At 42.8% G+C, this 21,191-nt stretch overlaps 1 protein-coding gene across 9 annotated transcripts in view; it reads right to left on the bottom strand.

Annotated features, from left to right (window-relative positions):
- The window catches only part of MAST4 (microtubule associated serine/threonine kinase family member 4), a 568,209-nt gene extending 557,052 nt beyond the window's left edge, over positions 1–11,157 (bottom strand). For 5 of the 9 annotated variants that reach the window (XM_067730855.1, XM_067730861.1, XM_067730857.1 and 2 more), the window contains exon 1: positions 10,533–11,151. In XM_067730855.1, coding sequence (XP_067586956.1) covers positions 10,533–10,901 — 369 coding nt within the window. In that variant the 5' untranslated portion in view covers positions 10,902–11,151. Of the gene's footprint in view, positions 1–10,532 lie in introns of all 9 variants that reach the window. The other 4 variants (XM_067730859.1, XM_067730860.1, XM_067730862.1 and 1 more) reach the window with 2 other exon arrangements.
- Positions 11,158–21,191: the final 10,034 nt, after the last annotated feature.

The following is a 21,191-nucleotide window of genomic DNA, read 5'->3' as shown; positions in this document are numbered from 1 at the left end:
CACAGTGGTTGAGAGTCCGCCCGCTGATGCAGGGGACACGGGTTCGTGCCTCGGTCTGGGAAGATCCCACATGCCATGGAGCGGCTGGGCCCGTGAGCCATGGCCGCTGGGCCTGCACATCCGGAGCCTGTGCTCTGCAGCGGGAGAGGCCACAACAGTGAGAGGCCCGTGTACAGCAAAAAAATAAAATAAAAAATGAAAAAAATATATAGCAGAGGGAGGAACACTCCCAAACTCACTCTACAAGGCCACCATCACCCTGACACCAAAACCAGACAAGGATGTCACAAAGAAATAAAACTACAGACCAATATCACTGATAAACATAGATGCAAAAATCCTCAACAAAATGCTAGCAAACAGAATCCAACAGCACATTACAAGGATCATATACCATGATCAAGTGGGGTTTATTCCAGGAATGCAAGAATTCTTCAAAATACACAAATCAATCAACATGATACACCACATTAACAAACTGAAGGAGAAAAACCATATGATCATCTCAATAGATGCAGAGAAAGCTTTCGACAAAATTCAACACCCATTTTTGATAAAAGCCCTGCAGAAAGTAGGCATAGAGGGAACTTTCCTCAACATAAGAAAGGCCACATATGACAAATCTACAGCCAACATCGTCCTCAATGGTGAAAAACTGAAAGCATTTCCAAAAAGATCAGGAAAAAGACAAGGTTGTCCACTCTCACCACTCTTATTCAACATAGTTTTGGAAGTTTTAGCCACAGCAATCAGAGAACAAAAGGAAATAAAAGGAATCCAAATCCGAAAAGAAGAAGTATAGCTGTCACTGTTTGCAGATGACATGATACTATACATAGAGAATCCTAAAGATGCTACCAGAAAACTACTAGAGCTAATCAATGGATTTGGTAAAGTAGCAGGATACAAAATTAATGCACAGAAATCTCTGGCATTCCTATACACTAATGATGAAAAATCTGAAAGTGAAATCAAGAAAACACTCCCATTTACCACTGCAACAAAAAGAATAAAATATCTAGGAATAAATCTACCTAAGGAGGCAAAAGACCTGTATGCAGAAAATTATAAGACACTGATGAAAGAAATTAAAAATGATACAAATAGATGAAGAGATACACCATGTTCTTGGACTGGAAGAATCAACATTGTAAAAATGACTCTACTACCCAAAGTAATCTACAGATTCAATGCAATCCCTATCAAACTACCACTGGCATTTTTCACAGAACTAGAACAAAAAATTTCACAATTTGTATGGAAACACAAAAGACCCCGAATAGCCAAAGCAATCTTGAGAACAAAAAACATATCTGGAGGAATCAGGCTCCCTGACTTCAGACTATACTACAAAGCTACAGTAATCAAGACAGTATGGTACTGGCACAAAAACAGAAAGATAGATCAGTGGAACAGGATAGAAAGCTCAGAGATAAACCCACGCACATATGGTCACCATATCTTTGATAAAGGAGGCAGGAATGTACAGTGGAGAAAGGACAGTCTCTTCAATAAGTGGTGCTGGTAAAACTGGACAGGTACATGTAAAAGTATGAGACTAGATCACTCCCTAACATCATACACAAAAATAAGCTCAAAATGGATTAAAGACCTACATGTAAGGCCAGAAACTATCAAACTCTTAGAGGAAAACATAGGCAGAACACTCTATGACATAAATCACAGCAAGATCCTTTTTGACCCACCTCCTAGAGAAATGGAAATTAAAACAAAAATAAACAAATGGGACCTAATGAAACTTAAAACCTTTTGCACAGCAAAGGAAACCATAAACAAGACCAAAAGTCAACCCTCAGAATGGGACAAAATATTTGCAAATGAAGCAACTGACAAAGGATTAATCTCCAAAATTTACAAGCAGCTCATGCAGCTCAATAACAAAAAAACAAACAACCCAATCCAAAAATGCACAGAAGACCTAAATAGGCATTTCTCCAAAGAAGATATACAGATTGCTAACAAACACATGAAAGGACGCTCAACATCACTAATCATTAGAGAAATGCAAATCAAAACTACAATGAGGTATCACCTCACACCAGTCAGAATGGCCATCATCAAAAAGTCTACAAACAATAAATGCTGGAGAGGGTATGGAGCAAAGGCAACCCTCTTTCACTGTTGGTGGGAATGTAAATTGATACAGCCACTCTGGAGAACAGTATGGAGGTTCCTTTAAAAACTAACGATGGAACTACCATATGACCCAGCAATCCCACTACTGGGCATATACCTTGAGAAAACCATAATTCATAAAGAGTCATGTACCAAAATGTTCATTGCAGCTCTATTTACAATAGCCAGGAGATGGAAACAACCTAAGTGTCCATCATTGGATGAATGGATAAAGAAGAGGTGGCACATATATACAATGGAATATTACTCAGCCATAAAAAGAAATGAAATTGAGCTATTTGTAATGAGGAGGATGGACATAGAGTCTGTCATACAGAGTGAAGTGAGTCAGAAAGAGAAAGACAAATACCGTATGCTAATACATATATATGGAATTTAAGGGGAAAAAAATGTCCTGAAGAACCTAGGGGTAAGACAGGAATAAAGAAACAGACCTACTAGAGAATGGACTTGAGGATATGGGGAAGGTGAAGCTGTGACAAAGTGAGAGAGTGGCATGGACATACATACACTACCAAATGTAAAACAGATAGCTAGTGGGAAGCAGCCGCATAGCACAGGGAAATCAGCTCGGTGCTTTGTGACCACCTAGAGGGGTGGGATAGGGAGGGTGAGAGGGAGGGAGATGCAAGAGGCAAGAGATATGGGAACATATGTATATGTATAACTGCTTCACTCTGTTATAAAGCAGAAAATAACACACCATTGTAAAGCAATTATACTCCAATAAAGATGTAAATAAATAAATAAAAATAAAATGATTAGATTGATAGCCAAAAAATAATAATAATAATAGTGGGGACTTACACCTCACTTACACCAATGGGCAGATCATCCAAACGGAAAATTAATAAGGAAACACAAGCTTTAAATGATACAAGAGACCAGATAGATTTAATTGATATTTATAGGACATTCCATCCAAAAACAGCAGATTACACGTTCTTCTCAAGTGCGCACGGAACATTCTCCAGGATAGATCACATCTTGGGTCATAAATCAAGCCTCAGAAAATTTAAGAAAACTGAAATCATATCAAGCATCTTTTCTGACCACAATGCTAAGAGATTAGAAATGAATTACAAGGGAAAAAAAGTAAAAAACACAAACACATGGAGGCTAAACAATACACTACTAAATAACCAAGAGATCACTGAAGAAATCAATGAGAAAATCAAAAAAAAACCTAGAGACAAATGACAATAAAAACACGATGATCCAAAACCTATGGGATGCAGCAAAAGCAGTTCTAAGAGGGAAGTTTATAGCTATACAAGCCTACCTCAAGAAACAAGAAAAGTCTCAAATAAACAATCTAACTGTACACCTAAAGGAACTAGAGGAAGAAGGACAAACAAAACGCAAAGTCAGCAGAAGGAAAGAAATCATAAAGATCAGAGCAGAAATAAATGAAAAAGAAAACAATAGCAAAGATCAATAAAACTAGAAGCTGGTTCTTTGAGAAGACAAAATTGATAAACCATTAGCCAGACTCATCAAGAAAAAGAGGGAGAGGACTCAAATCAATAAAATTAGAAATTAAAAAGGAGAAGTTACGACAGACACTGCAGAAATACAGTGCATCCTTAGAGACTACTACAAGCAACTCTATGCCAATAAAATGGACAACCTGGAAGAAATGGACAAATTCTTAGAAAGGTATAACCATCCAAGACTGAACCAGGAAGAAATAGAAAATATGGACAGACCAATCACAAGTAATGAAATTGAAACTGTGATGAAAAATCTTCCAACAAATAAAGTCTAGGACCAGATGGCTTCAGAGGTGAATTCTATCAAACATTTAGAGAAGAGCTAACACCCATCCTTCTAAAACTCTTCCAAGAAATTGTGGAGGAAGGGACACTCCCAAACTCATTTTAGGAGGCCACCACCACACTGATACCAAAACCAGACAAAGATACTACAAAAAAAGAAAATTACAGACCAATATCACTGATGAATATAGATGCAAAAATCCTCAACAAAATATTAGCAAACAGAATCCAACAACACTTTAAGAGGATCACACACCATGATCAAGTGGGATTTATCCCAGGGATGCAAGGATTCTTCAATATACACAAATCAATCAATGTGATACAACATATTAACAAATTAGAAAAATAAAAACCGTATGATCATCTCAATAGATGCAGAAAAAGCTTTTGACAAAATTCAACACCCATTTATGATAAAAACTCTCCACAAAGTGGGCATAGAGGGAACCTACCTCAACATAATAAAGGCCATATATGACAAACCCACAGCAAACATCATTCTCAATGGTGAAAAACTGAAAGCATTTCCTTTAAGATCAGGAACAAGAAAAGGATGTCCATTCTCACCACTATTATTCAACATAGTTTTGGAAGTCCTAGCCACGGCAATCAGAGAAGAAAAAGAAATAAAAGGAATACAAATTGGAAAAGAAGAAGTAAAACTGTCACTGTTTGCACATGACATGATACTATACATAGAGAATCCTAAAGACGTCACCAGAAAACTACTAGAGTTAATCAATGAATTTGGTAAAGTTGCAGGATACAAAATTAATGCACAGAAATCTCTTGCATTCCTATATACTAATGATGAAAAATCTGAAAGAGAAATTAAGGAAACACTCCCATTTATCATTGCAACAAAAAGACTAAAATACCTAGGAATAAACCTAGCTAGGGAGACAAAAGACCTGCATGCATAAAACTATAAGACACTGATGAAAGCAATTAAAGATGATACCAACAGATGGAGAGATATACCATGTTCTTGAATTGGAAGAATCAATATTGTGAAAATGACTATACTACTCAAAGCAATCTACAGATTCAATGCAATCCCTATCGAATTACCAATGGCATTTTTTACAGAACTAGAACAAAAAATCTTAAAATTTGTATGGAGACACAAAAGACCCGAACAGCCAAAGCAGTCTTGAGGGAAAAAAGCGGAGCTGGAGGAGTCAGGCTCCCTGACTTCAGACTATACTACAAAGCTACAGTAATCAAGACAATATGGTACTGGCACAAAAACAGAAATATAGATCAATGGAACAAGATAGAAAGCCCAGAGATAAACCCACACACCTATGGTCAACTAATCTATGACAAAGGAGGCAAAGATATACAATGGAGAAAAGACAGTCTCTTCAATAAGTGTGCTGGGAAAACTGGACGGCTACATGTAAATGAATGAAATTAGAACACTCCCTAACACCATACACAAAAACAAACTCAAAATGGATTAGAGTCCTAAATGTAAGACCAGACAGTATAAAACTCCTAGGGGAAAACATAGGAAGAACACTCTTTGACATAAATCACAGCAAGATCTTTTTTGATCCAGCCCCTAGAGTAACGGAAATAAAAACAAAAATAAACAAATGGGACCTAATGAAACTTTAAAGCTTTTGCACAGCAAAGAAAACCATAAACAGGATTAAAAGACAACCCTCAGAATGGCAGAAAATATTTGCAAACGAATCAACAGACAAAGGATTAATCTCCAAAATATATAAACAGCTCATGCAGCTCAATATTAAAAAAAGAAACAACCCAATCCAAAAATGGGCAGAAGACCTAAATAAACATTTCTCCAAAGAAGACATACAGATGGCCAAGAAGCACATGAAAAGCTGCTCAACAGCACTAATTATTAGAGAAATGCAAATCAAAACTACAATGAGGTATCACCTCACAGCAGTTAGAATAGGCATCATCAGAAAATCTACAAACAACAAATGCTGGCGAGGGTGTGGAGAAAAGGGAACCCTCTTGCACTGTTGGTGGGAATGTAAATTGATACAGCCACTATGGAGAACAGTATGGAGTTTCCTTAAAAAACTAATCATAGATTACCATATGATGCAGCAATCCCACTACTGGGCATATACCCAGAGAAAACCATAATTCAAAAAGACACATGCACCCCAATGTTCATTGCAGCACTATTTACAATAGCCAGGTCATGGAAGCAACCTAAATGCCCATCAATAGACGAATGGATAAAGAAGATGTGGTATATATATACAATGGAATTTTACTCAGCCATAAAAAGGAACGAAATTGGGTCATTTGTTGAGACGTGGATGGATCTAGAGACTGTCATACAGAGTGAAGTAAGTCAGAAAGAGAAAAACAAATATCATATATTAACACATGTACGTGGAACCTAGAAAAATGGTACAGATGAACCGGTTTGCAGGGCAGAAATTGAGACACAGATGTAGAGAACAAACATATGGTCACCAAGGGGGGAAACCCGCGGTGTGGTGGTGTGATGAATTGGGCGATTGCTATTGACATGTATACACTTATGTAGATAAAATGGATGACTAGGGCTTCCCTGGTGGCTCAGTAGTTGAGAGTCCGCCTGCCGATGCAGGGGACACGGGTTCGTGCCCCGGTCTCTGAAGATCCCACATGCCGCAGAGCGGCTAGACACGTGAGCCATGGCCGCTGAGCCTGCGTGTCTGGAGCCTGTGCTCCGCAACGGGAGAGGCCACAACAGTGAGAGGCCCGCGCACCACAAAAAAAAAAAAAAAAAAAAAAAAAAATTAGACGCTTTATATTGAGTTGAAAATCCTTTTAGCTAATAAGCCTTTTTTCTGCCATTCTAAGAATCTCTGAAAGTTTCAAGTTCTAACACACACAGTAAAAAGCAGAGTAAATACACAAGTCTTGCACAGGCATTGTGAGTGGATCCTCACTGATTTGACTTTCTTCAAAATTTACCTGGAAAAACTGCTCATAATATTTTCACTGTGATTTAGGAGGCTTTTTTGATAAGAGATCTAGAGGTTTAAGCATAATTCACAACAGACAAAACAATACACACATGGTCACCCTTCAGTCAAATGTGCAACCGTTTTCAAAGATGTATTTTTCCTCTTTCATTCAACATATATGTACTGAGCCCCTACTAATATATTAGAAGCACTGTGCTAAACACACAAAGACAAAATTCCTGCCCTTATAAGTTCATCGACACACAGCAAACGGCACTGAGTACTTTATGAGAGTTATCAGAAGGTGATTTGAAAAGGGACAGGGCAGAGCGCCTAAGAGCAAATCTCAGAAATGTTAGAGGGACACTCCTCCAATCCAGATCATTATGACTATCCGAAACACAGTCCATTACCCTCAACTTGCAGAGACCCCCAAATCCACAGGCTTGAGTTATCAGGGGTTAAGTGAGATGCACTTTATTTAAACAAAAAACCATGCACTATCTCTCTCGTGTGTTTGATTATTAAGTACATAAAAACTACAATCACTGCCATGGTAAAGTATTGTTTTTAAGACACCAAAAGCTTAAAGGGCTGATTTAAGTCTATGAGACTTTGTAAGTTTACACAAATATTGACAGTAAGATAAAATATGAAATAGGTCAAACACTGTTGACATTAGTAGTATATGCAAGCAGCTTCAATAAGGGTGCCCAAAAAATTAGCACTGCAATAATACACTAGGAAATTGAATTTTGCTGCTTTTTAAAAATTGATGCAGTAACTTACTGAAAAAAAACTGGAAGACAATGAGTCTCCCAAGCCAGACCTAACAATTTTTAAATCTAAATGAACCTCCTTCCATTTTATGGGTTTCCCTCAAGGCTTTCTACTCGGTGCCTTGCTACCGTATAACTAACACTATGCTAACAGTGCCTTCCCATAAGGCAACCTGATCCAGATAAAAACTGTTTCCCAGCTAATACTAAAAAAGTGGTAATAAACAGTATAGACAAGGCCTCAGGTTCTCTGAAAGTAGGGAGCAGATTAATTATGCATAAATAAAATAAGCCAGCCCAAACTTGTACCTCCTTTCACAACATTTTTAATCACAAATGAACTTGAAAAATTAATATTTACTTAGCACTCCATGCTAAATGTTAGATACTATACTAGGATTAAACTAGGTGGCATGTATAAAATGCCTAATGACCCTATTGCTATTATTCCCATTTAAGAGGGGAAAAATCAGGCCTTACATCAGCTGAGTGGTCCACATCTCACATCTAGTTAAGGTGGCAGAGGCGGGAATCAAACCCAGGTCTTTCCACCAAACTGAGAGTGTGTAACCAGTGTTCCTCACTGAATCTGCTAGAATGGTATTTATAGTGGTGCCCATCTTCTGAGGAGAGGAGGGAGAGCGTTCATTAGGTTCTCAAAGAGACCCAAAACACTCTCTCAAAGGCTAAGAACCCCTGCACCATACTGGCACCAGTGTAAGAGCCAGAAAATGTACACTGGACTTCAACCCCTCTCACCAAGGCTATAACTTCTCTACTCCACAGTTTTAGTTTCTCTTTAAAATTCTCAGAGAAGGTCAAGATTTCCACTCCTGGACAATTTCCAGCATCCCCTGCCACAGGTTAAGTTACACAATAAATTGCAATACTGTATCACTTTACATCCAATTCTGAGATTTCACAAATACTGACCAATGTTATTTAGTCATTCCACTTTCCAATATGTGTTTCAATCAACCATTCCTCACTGCAGTGCCTGTGTAATAAGCTATCTTTACATCCACTTCCAAGAAAATAAAACACTGTCACCCTGAGGCCAGGCAATAAATCAGCTACAGGATTGGGATCAAAAGTGAGAAGTTCCTGACTTCCCCCACCTGGGATCTGCAAGACCATGTTATGTATCATGAAGTACCCTCCTAGCTACGCAGAAAACATAGGGCAACTAACTCTACCATCTTCTCTACCGATGGCAACACTATATTAGAATCTAGTGGTAAATCATTACGTTGGGTCATATCCCCTACTGCCCAGTGACCAGTGTGCTCATCTCGGTAAGTACGCCAGCACATGCATGGCATCTTTCAAAGGGAGATGCAACCACTGAGAACACTGGTTTAGTCTGGGGGTTTGGTCAGGTAACTCTGTGGTGGGTGTGATGCTCAGCTTAACTCCTGGCACCCTGTCCCTAGGATCAACCTGCACTTTGGATCCATCCTAAATTCCTGATCAGGGGAGGGTTCGTGTGGAAATAAACTTTACCTTGAAGTTCACTGGTCATACCCCTCATTTTACAGATTATTAAACTGACCTCAGAGGAATCAGCTCATCCAAGATCTCACAATTCAGAAGCAGAGACAGTTCTAGAAAGCAAATCTCCAGGCACCTGTCCAGGATCCTCGCGTTCCTCCGGGCACTGGGGAATGGGTTCTGGTTACTGCCAGAGGCTTGGGCCACCACTAGGGCTTGCTCCATCTCTGCCAGGCTAGGACTTGACTCCCCTCACTTTGCGCCAGATCCAGTCTATGCCTCCACGCTGGGGTCCCAGGGGGCTACTGTCAGAGCACTGGCCTCAGCTTGCATCTTCTGACGGACAGAGACAATTACTAAAACTAACCCCATCAGAGAGGAAGAAAACACCACACTGGCACTGAGGAATTAACTTCACAAGGAGGCTCTGTTAGGGTGATGTTTTATTTATGGCCTTTCCCTGATCAAGATGACTTCCCCTCAAGAAACGTCCAAAGCAACCAATCAAAGACACCAAGAACCTTATGCTTCCTTAACTGTCCTCCAAAAGCAGAAAAAAGCCAGAGAAAACAGGCGAGAGGACACCAAGTCATAGTTTCAATGTGTCAGGACGCGACCCACAAGTTTTGCACGAATATTCTTCCAAGAAACCAGGATGGACGCAGTCCCCCGAAGAAGGGGGCACGTTCCCCATTCAGTCTGGCGACCAGCACGCATCTGGACACCCCGGAACAAGTCCAAATCGGAGATGTAGAAGCGCAAGTCAGCGCCGCCGGCCGAGGGCCGGAGGACCGACGCCGCGGGACCAGCCAAAACCACCCGCGGGGGACGCCGGGGCCAATGCAACCGAAACTCCGCCGCGCAACTTCGCGGGTACCTATGCCAGCCGTCCCCCACCTCCAACACACCCACTCTCCTCTCACAACCGTCCCTTCACCACACTCCCCCCTCTGCCCAAGCGCTACGGTTGGAAGCAATGCCCACTTCGGAAAACGAGGTCTCAGTTGTGGGGACAAGCCAGGCGTCCAGCTCACGTCCATTCACAGACCCAAAGGAGCAGATCCTGATCGACGGAGTTTGCTGCTTTGACACTGGAGAAGCACACTATCAGGCAGCACATGTACACGCACGCACACGCGCGCACACACACACGCGCACACACACACACACACACACACAGGTAACAGCCATGGGGAAACCGGTGACCCACAGGGAAGCTCCTGTCATTACCCAGGGCTCGGGGCACAGCATCTGGGGTCCCTCTCCCTCTCCAGGCCCCAGCACGCGCTGCCCACCACCCGCGTGCGGGATGGAGAGCTGCGGTCGCCTGGCAGCCTGGACCAGAGGGGCGGTGGCGGGGGGAGGGAAGGCGGGCCCACCTCCTCATCCTGCTCTTCCTGGGACGCGCTGCTGCCCCGGGGCGCGGGGGGCGCGGTTCCTCCGGGCAGCGGCGGCTGCGGCGGCGGCGCGGGGACTCCACGCTCTGGCACCAAGCGCGCGGGAGCCCACGCGGCGGGCGGCCGAGCGCCGCCCGGCGGCGGCGGCGGCGGCGGCGGCGGCGGCGGCGGGTGCTCGCGAGAGAAGCTGGGCTCCCCTTCCTCCGACAGAGTTTCTGAGCCCGATGAGGACTCGGCAGAGGAAGCTCCCGGCGAGGACGCGGCAGCCGCCGCAGGGGCGAGAGTCCGGGCACTGTGGCCGCTGCAGCCGCGGAGCACTGGCTCCAGCACCTCCGAAACTTTCTCCCCCATTTCCCTCTCGGGCCCAAAGTGCGGCCCAAGGGCCGGCGAGGGCGCGGCACGCACTCAGCGCCTCCGGGGAAAGCCTCGAACTGCTGGGCTCCTGCTCGCTCTCGCTGCCGCTCCCGGGCTGCAGAGAGCTCCGCCGGCAACTACATGGCCGCGGCCGGGCCGCCGGAGCCTGCAGCCAAGTTAGCAGCCGCCCGCACCCGGCGGTCGACTGGGGCTCCCGCGCGCGGGGACATGCCAGCGCGGGTCCGCACTCTGCGCAGCGCCCGAGCCGCCGGGACTGCGGCTTCTCCAGTAAAACCTACCCCTCCGGGACCGAGCGGGGCCAGCGAAAGAGACGGGCAGCCGGGAGAACCAATGGCAGAGCAGGCACGCCGGTGGGCGGAGGCTACGGCGCCCCAGGCGCACCTGCGTCAGGTAGGGGAGGCGGGGCCGAGGCTCCGGCTGCAGAGTCGGGGTCCTGGGGGCCGGGACGAGGCACCTGCCCTGGGAGGGTGGGAATGGAGCCCGGAATCGGAGCCTAAGCCTGGTACTCTGAATTTAGCCAAGGAGCGGCTGGCGGTCCTGGGAACGCCAGGGGAAGATGGCCGAGAGGGCAGTGAGACCTTGGACAAGAGCTGGACTTCGTTTCCAAAAAGTGGAATCCAGGAAACTGACCAGAAGGAGAAGTAGCTGGGCTTTAAGGGTAAAAGGAAACACACACACACAGTCACACACATGCACGCACCCACCAGCGTGCTGGAGGAGAAAGGGGAAAACTTCATGGTACAGTGAGTGCATCCAAACCGAGCTGATCTCCGATCCCGGATTCTCCACTTAAGCTCCCTGGGCGTCAGTGTTCTCAACTGGAAATGGAGACAGTCATATCTGTCTTGTCTCCCTATGAGCAGAATTAGAACAAATATATTTAAAGCTTCAGCAGACTGCCTGGCTTCGACACATGGAGAGTTTTCAAAAGACGATTTTCTGTCTTTATTTCTGTTTGTAAATTAAAAAGTTAAGTCAAAGACGTGTACCTTTTGAAAGGAAGGAAAATGACAAATTATGCCCCTGTATTTAATTAGGACCAAGAATATGCCCAGCACTGTGCCAGATACTAGACAAAACTGAATTCGAGAGGGCTGCTGGCCCACCATTGCCTGTCTTTCCACATCAGCTAAGCATAGGATGAAAAGAGATCACATTTCCACTTTACTTTCTCCTAGCCCTGGCTTGTAAACCAACAAGATGCAGGACTGGTTGCTTCATTTTCCTTACCTCTAAGAACTAGGAGAAAGAACTTTCACTAAGGGCACCAATAGAATCACCTTAAGGCCCTCTCTGGGTGGCCTTCAGCGTGATGGGGTGACTTGAATATCTCAGAAGCCAGCAGTCAACTCAGCAGTGGGAAATAAATGATTCCTTGCCTTCAGCTCCAGTCCTACTGTGAGCTCTGGCACTGTGACCTGGGATCTAAATTCAACCAGATTCAATTCCACAGACGTTGATTGAGATGTGTGCCTGGTGCTTGCAGGGGATACAAAGATGTATAAGTCAGGTCCCCTGCCCTGGAGGAGCCTATGGTCAAGCAAGAGATTGATGCTGCATAATATAGTTCCATTATTAATTTTCAAAAGCTATGGTAGTGCTACACTAACAATGTGCCACAGGAGAAGAGGAAAGAGTCATAGGAAAACAATTAGGTCCTCAAGCTCAGGAGTCCTCAAGAATCTTAGATTTCTCCTTGTCAGAACAGCCTTGCCAAACATCCTTAAGAAGTGGAGGACTCGAGTTGAAAGCCCCTTCAGCTAATGAGTCCTTTTATGCTATCACCATATCTACATATAAGTGATACATCATACAAAGTGCTTCATCATATTGGACAGAAAGCTTTGTCCTGATCATTTTCCCTCCCCAAGATGAGGGGGAAGGAAATATAATGTGACCCCATTGCCACAGACAGCCATACTGCAAAACAGCTCTGGCTGTCAGGCTTCCATTGTGACACTTCAGAATTATCTGAGGGGCTGTGAAGACCTGCTGAGGCAAAAGAACAGTTCTAGTAAACTGACTAGTTATGAGAGCAAGGCTATAGAGAGAGCACAGTGGGGCAGTCTGAATCCGATCTTGGGCTGCACAATTGCTTTGCTAGTCAGGAGTATTGGTCTTTATCTGAGCCCCTATGTGGTTGATTCACCACAGCTGAAGTAAAATGATGACTTAAGCAAGCCATTCACATTAAAGAGGAGGAGTGGTACTTTTCAGTACATCAGAAAAGAAGCAAGACATGATCTGAATTGCTAACAGGAAGAATGATAATAGCTATTGTTGCTTCCTCGGAAAGCATCTATGGGTATTTTCATTTAATCCTGGTAACAGCCTTATGAGATAGAGTCTATTAGCCCCACTTTATAGATTAAGAAACTGAGGATCTGCAAGGTCAAATAACTTGCCAAAGGTCACACAGCAAATGAGTGGTAGAACTGTGATTTGAACACAGCAGTCTGGTCCGAGGCACTTTCTTAAACATTCCAATATATTGCCACTCAGAACAGACAACTTTTTCAAGTACATATATATATTAAACTACAAATATCCATAGGGCAGGGACTTCGTTGTCTTGATTAATGTGTAAAAGGATATAAAAGGATACTTGCAGAACTGATATTTTTCCCCACAAACATTTATAAGGCACTTAGTGTATGCCAGGCAAGGTTTTAAACACTTGACAAATATTAGTTTTCTTAATCTCATATCAACCCTATAAGGTAGCCACCATTATTATTCTCATATTACATATGCGAAATGTGTGAAATGGCACAGAGAAGTCAGGTAATTTTCCTAAAGTCACACAGCTAGAAAGTGATAGTTGAGCAATTTGGCCCCAGCATTCATGCTCTTAACCCCTACAGATCAAAGTCAAGTAATAGATCAGTATTTCCTGAACTTTTTAAACCTCAACCTCAAATAAGAGATACATTTTAGGGGCTTCCCTGGTGGGGCAGTGGTTGAGAGTCCGCCTGCCGATGGAAGGGACACGGGTTCGTGCCCCAGTCCGGGAAGATCCCACATGCCGCAGAGCAGCTAGGCCTGTGAGCCGTGGCCGCTGAGCCTGCGCATCCGGAGCCTGTGCTCCGCAACGGGAGAGGCCACAACAGTGAGAGGCCCACGTACTACAAAAAAAGAAAGATATATTCTACATTGCAACTCATGACACATGTACATACATACAAATATAAATAAAATTCCATGAAATAGTACTTACCCTTCTATAAGACTGGAATTTTTATGATATTTTATTGAAAATAAAAATACTAGTTGTGATCAGCTAAATGAATTTCACACTCCACTTTGACACATGCAGTTGAAAGCAATGTACTTAATCATCTCCTTTGCTGACCCATGAGGAAAATATGACTATGTTTCAGGCAGAGAGCTTCCAGACCAGAACTGTGCAAACTCAAAGGATGACTCTATAAATAGGAGATGATCAGAAGGTCAGGATAGTTCCCCAAAGGTGTTCCAATTAGACCTATGGACAAATGTTGGGGTATGGCCAAACCACTAGACCAGTTTTGATTGAAACCCTACAGTGCATGTTTCTTATCTTATTAATTAAATTATAAATACCATCGTCAGTGGCCAGAAAAGCACCCCTCCAAGGGAACTTCTCATAAATATCCCTAATGTTGGAGACTTTGGGACCAGAGATAAGCATAAAAGCATGGCTTTTTTCCTGCTGTGTCACTGTAGGCAAGAGCCAGAAAAATAAAAACAACTTAGTCTGTTACTCCTGGGAAGCCAATACTGTAGCTTCACATGAGAGAACCAGATCAGCCTATAGACTGGGAAGGATAAGGTCAGCCTATTCCAGGGTAATCAGGGTCCACACGTTCTACTAGATGTGCTCTCAAGCGTTTGGCTCAGGGACAAGCAACCCAGGCACTGCATGTTCATTTTGTCTTGTGATTGAACACTGGCGTCAGTTCTCTGTGCTCTCTCAAGTGATGGGAGACATTGCCTCTGGGAGTGCCTGTTGTCTCTGCCAGTCTCTGCTGTGTGGGTGAGGCCAAGTGTGAATGTCAGTGTCAAGCCCTGTCTCTACGAGATGGAGGATTTTCGAGGACACGTCATCACACATTTAGTCTATTCCCAGTGTCATGACCTTTCTCCCAAGTTAGCACTTGATAAACTTGAAGTCAATTGTCCTTCTTTCTTACATATGTAAAATTAGAACATTATAAATTCAGAATGAAGATTTTTGTAAAATTACAAGTGAATATATTCATATTCAATGTCCCCCAAAATCCTAAATATCATATGCTCTTTGGATTATAAAGATATTATTCACCTTTGGTAGGTTTTAAAAATTTCATTATTAATAATAGGTTTGCCTGATGCCCCGTGACCAATAAAGTACAATTTTGTGACAAAGTAAACATCAATAAAAATGTGGCCATTGAGGTGGCCTCGACTGGGGTTTTTTATTTATACCAGAGGGTGTAGCATGGTATAGACCATGAGAGTTTCTGACTATCTAGCTGGAAGGAAAAGCTCTCGTAGCATCTCAACCTCCTTTTTGTGTTTGAGGGTCTAGGAAAGGAAAGGTTACAGTACAAGGTTTCAGAAGGAAGTAGAAGAATTTCTTCAGTGATAGTTGAAAAGGACAGGGGAGGAAGAATAATATCCTGATTTGCTTCTGTTGGAGTCTCTAACCTACATGTTGAGAAGGATGGGAAACTAAGTTATATTAACAAGTTAAAATAAGCCTGTAATGGACCAAACAAGAGGATGCTTCTGATCTGATCTCTCAGGTGAATATTTCTCCACGTGCCGTATGTGGAGCCCTTGCTTCATATGGCCAGGATACAGGCAGGGGAACAAGGTGTTTGTTCCCTGGCCTCAGCCAAAGGTTTGGGGACCTGCATTTTTAAGGAATACCCCAATCGTGTATCAAGTGTATGAAAGCTTGAGGATTACTGAAGATGATCCTAATTTGAAGATCAGAGAGCTGTTTTGTGAGGCAAATATGCATGCGTGGCTCTGCAGAAAGTGACTAGAAAGAGCTTCATGGATCGCAGTCTGTGTCTCTCTGGACCTCTTTGTTCTTAAACAACTACCTTGGGGAGACCAAAGCAGCTTAGCAGATGGACAGGAATATGCATGTTCTGAAAACAGCTGGAAAAACTGAGCTAATACACAAAAAGAACGCAGGATAACGTTCCCTGGAGGATTCTGTTTCAACAACATTCAAAATGGTGACCCGTTTCCCACAGAAGACTCCAATCTTTTGCATTTGCCTTTCCAAGATGGATAAGATGGATACTCACATCTGGGATTTTTTTGTTATGCTTTCAGCATGAAATGTTCTTTTATTATCATTCTTCATTTTTCAAAAAGATTTATTCAGGTCTCTTCGCCTATTTAGGAAATAGAAGACATGCAAACCCATTTACTCATTTTTATTCATTATAGCGGTTTACTTTCAGAATCAATCGGTTCCACTTTCCATTTTCAATTCACAGAGCAACCTCCTTGACTCTGTCTACACTGCATGGCAAGTAGTTCCTTCTACCGCTCACTCCAACTAATTAGAAAATAAAATGATGCGGAATCGTAACCTAGCAAGTAGCAACTCTTTCCACAATCATAAGCCAGCTTGCAGCCCCAGAGGTAACGTTTAAGGATTTTTGTACTTGAGGAGATAGTCTTCCAGTCCCTTTCCCCTCAAAGTGTGTTTTGCCACTAAGCTGACCTAGGAACTTGTTAGAAATGCAGAGTCTCAGGCCGTGCCCCAGACCCACTCTATCAGAATTTTAACAAGATTCCCAGGGACTTCATATCCACATTACAGTTAGAAAAGCACTGCTTTAGTTTGGTTCTCACACGTGGCTGTATATTAGAATCACCTGTGGAACTTTAAAAATTATTGACCCTTTGGTCCCACCCTCAAGATTTTCTGATTTAACTGGTTTGGGTTGGGGTTCTGAACACCAGGATTTAACAAGTTCTCTAGGTGGGAAGTGGTCGATCTTTGGGCCAAGGTGGGGAAATACAAGATAAGCCTGGAACAATTCATGGTGCCACAAACTAAGGAATTGCTCAAAAAAAGATAGGACCTTGTCGGCAGAACACAGGTTCCAGGCTAAAGCAACAAAATAAATCATGATAATGTTGGTCTTAAACCATAGAATAAAATCAATAATCGTGAATCCAAACTCATATAAATATTGAAATAAGAAAGTAAATGGAGGAGCAGAGATAACTCTTCTTCACAATAGAATTCTAGTTAACAGATGTAGAAAGAAAGAGGGAAATAAGAATCACCACTAGGCAAACACCACAAAAATAAATGTAGCAGACAAGATCCAAAACTGTGTGCTCACATTAGCCAGCAAGAGTTTGAGGAAAAGGATTTTCGTAGACTCGAAGTACTTCTACCACGATACTTAGCAATACGAAACCAACCAGTATAAAGTGAAAGATAGTCACTTTACCGTACAGAAACCCAACAGACACCAACCTAACCATATAAATAACACTGGTAATAAGACATCAACATCCTGAGCCCCATGCTATGAAGTACATCATTATTTTTATGACATTCTTTCTTTTTTTTTTTTTTTTGCGGTACGCGGGCCTCTCACTGTTGTGGCCTCTCCCGTTGCGGAGCACAGGCTCCGGAAGCGCAGGCTCAGCGGCCATGGCTCACAGACCCAGCCGCTCCGCGGCATGCGGGATCTTCCCGGACCCGGGCACGAACCTATGTCCCCTGCATCAGCAGGCGGACTCTCAACCACTGTGCCACCAGGGAAGCCCATGACATTCTTTTTTAAAAAATTTTATTGGAGTATAGTTGATTTACAATGTTGTATTTTGTGATGTTCTTGACCCCCCCAAAAATGCATAACCTAACACCAATCACAAGAAAACATGACAAATCCAAATTGAGGGATATTGTTCAGAATTACTGATCAGGACTCTTCAAACGTATCAAGGTGATGAAAGATAAGGAAAGTGTGATGAACTGTTACAGAAACTAAGAAGTGACAACTAAATAAAATGTGGGAACTTGGGTAGGATCCTGGAACAACAAAAAGGACATTAGTGGGGGGAAAATGGTGAAATTTGAATCAAGTCTGCAGTTCGGTTAATAATATTGGACCAATGTTAACACCTACACTTGACAACTATACTACGGTTATATAAAATCTTATCATTAGAGGAAGCAGGGTAAGGGATAGTAAGGAAATCTTTGTACTACTATTGCAACTTTTCCATAAATTTAAAATTAGTTCAAAATAAAATGTTGAAAAGCAAAAGTCCCTAGCTGAATGGTAGCCAAAGTTGAGAAAAATAATTGGGCCACCCTCAATGGCCCAATTCCTCCCTGCCTCCTTTCTCCTCACTCAAGGAAAATAATTTTTTCCTGTCTTGCCCTCATCAAGTGGACTAGTTTGGGGTGGTTGGGACAGGGTACAACACTAAGTAACAACATCGATGCTACAACCAGAGAAATGTCCACAGTGCGTGCCATGGGACCATATACTTGGAGCGTAAACATAGTGGTAGACACATATGGTACTTGGCTGCCCTGATTCCATTCTGCCTCCTTTTGATACGAGCATCCCAATTTATTTTTAAGGAATTGCCTATCTCCTTTTGATAGTCTTGTCATTCCAGGAGTGGGCTATCCTTGGATTTTGAATCTTGAGAAGAGTAATACAAGGACAGCAATGTCTGGACAAAGCTATCTATTAGCTCCCGTTAACTAGACCTAGAGTTGCTGTGGTTCCAGTACTTTTCCAAGTCTTAATCTCTGGCTTTTACTTTGATTCTCTGAGTTACCAATAACACTTCCTTCTTATTGAATTAGCTAAAATCAGCGATTCCTTGACACCAAGAAACTCTAAGAAATACAGGTGTGCTGACCTAAATCCACTGATCACCCAATCCGGGTGGGAAGCAGACATCTGAATGCCATCCAAAAGCTATTAGTGATACTAAAAGATGTATTCCTGACCTCAATAAGGGTCAAACTTAAGGAAATTGTTAATGTTTCAGGCAGAAGAAGGGGTCTCCCTTACTGGAGGGTCAAATACTTGAGAAAAAAGAGTACACTTACAGAAAAAAAGACATTTCAAGTTATGGCAGAAAGAAATCTCAGCACAGACTATGTTGGAATTGTCTGTCTTCCTACTAGGTTACGAGAGGCTTGAGGGCAAAAGCAAACCAAACATTTATCTAGCGCCTTATTTGTGCTAACACCTAGCACAATGTCTGACATAGAGTAGCTCATGATAAATAATTATTGAATGAATGGATAAAACAATTGCCACAATGACTTTAAACCAGCTTTATTAAAACTCTATGTTAATCTAAAGTTTGCTCAGTCCAAGACTTGTGTAGGTTGATGAACCCAAAAAAAGTCTAGGAGGAAAACAATCTGTTTATGTAATAATGTGGCCTCATTCCTGAAGAGACCTTCATTTTAATAAAAATAATAATTGCATAAAAATCTTTAGCTCAAACTACCACTATTACTGTCCTGCTCACCGAAGTTCCTTACCAACTATTTGGCTTCCTAAAACAGCCAAACTAATAAGAACGGCCTGCATGTGATGTGAATAAGGTAGAAGGAACACTTGAGGAACATTTATGACTACTTGCTGGTCCAGGCTGCTGGCAAGGCAGGAAAGGCTACAAGAACCTCCCTGCTGGCAACCCAAGGACACCACTCAGGACCCTACACAGGGTGGGAAGAGTCTGTACCCTTATTTATAGAAAGCCTCATTCTTACAGAAACTGCATTCTTATATAAGAATGTTAGGACCCTTTATTACACTTAACCATGTTGCATAATTAATGCAAGGGAATCGTGGTGTCAGGGAGGAAGATGACATGAGATAATGGGATGTTTCAGCATCGTACAACTCAGGGTTTTTGTTTTTGTTTTTGTTTTGCGGTACGCGGGCCTCTTACTGTTGTGGCCTCTCCCGTTGTGGAGCACAGGCTCCGGACGCGCAGGCTCAGCGGCCATAGCGCACGGGCCCAGCCGCTCTGTGGCATGTGGGATCTTCCTGGACCGGGGCACGAACCCGTGTCCCCTGCATCAGCAGGCGGACTCTCAACCACTGTGCCACCAGGGAAGCCCCCAACTCAGGGTTCTTCATTGCCAACCACAGAATCAATTCTATGTGGTTAAAGTAGGAAATGATTTATTAAAAGATATTAGAATCCTCACAGAGTCTTTGGAAGAACTAAAGAAACAGGCTGTGGAGTGAGCTTCCAGAAACAATCCCCAGAACCCCAATGTAGAACTGGCTGGGGAGGGAATTGCTGCTCCTGGTGATTCCAGAACTACAGCGCCACTCCCACCATCTGTGCATGCAAAATAGATGCCCTGCACCCCACCTGCTTCCTCACATAAATCACTCCTGTATCCATATCTCTGTATGTGCATCTGATTAGCAGAACCTAAGTCACATGCTCCCTGGAGGCAAAGGAAACTGAGAAACGTTGGGGCTTTGCATTCTATCCTGGGAAGATGGGATTCACACCATGGGGAACCAACATAATGTAGAAGGAGTGTCGAAAGATTTGGCTAACAGGGTAAACTAGAATGATTTAGGCTTTGAAAGGCTCCAGCCCTTGATTAATTACACTAACCTGCCCCCTGGCGTAATGTTCTCAGCCATCAGGTTGAAGTGGGCCTGAGTATCAGCTTCAGGATGCTTGCTCCCAACATCAGTCATTTCCCTGCTAAATATCTCATAAGGGGAAAGAATTATCACATACTGAACACACTCTATGTGCCAGACACTGTGCCAAATGCTTTATATGCATTATGTATTTAATTTCCTCCATAACCCAATTCAATGGTACTGTCTCCATTTATAGATAAAAATTTGGTGTTGAGAAATTAAATAGTTTTCCTCAAAGTCACTCAGTAAGGTGGGGCTAGGATTTAATCCAAAGTCTCTCTCTTGAGTTATGACAGATGGTCCTCAACTTATGATGGTTCGACTTACAATTTTTCAGCTTCACGATGGTGCAAAAGCGATACGCTTTCAGTAGAAACCATATGTCAAATTTTGAATTTTGATCTTTTCCCAGGCTATACTCTCTGGTGATCCTGGGCACCCCCCTCCCAATCAGCCATGCAATCACAAGGGGAAACAACCGATGCACTCACGGCCATTCTGTACCCATATAAACTTTCTGTTTTTCACTTTCTGTACAATATTCAAGAAATTACATGAGATATTCAATATTTTATTATAAGATAGGGTTAGTGTTAGATGATTTTGCCCA

This window comes from Pseudorca crassidens, chromosome 3 (assembly GCF_039906515.1).
Source record: "Pseudorca crassidens isolate mPseCra1 chromosome 3, mPseCra1.hap1, whole genome shotgun sequence".
Lineage (NCBI taxonomy): Eukaryota > Metazoa > Chordata > Mammalia > Artiodactyla > Delphinidae > Pseudorca > Pseudorca crassidens.
The sequence above is the reverse complement of the archived record's forward strand: the minus strand, read 5'-3'. Positions and strand labels throughout refer to the sequence as shown.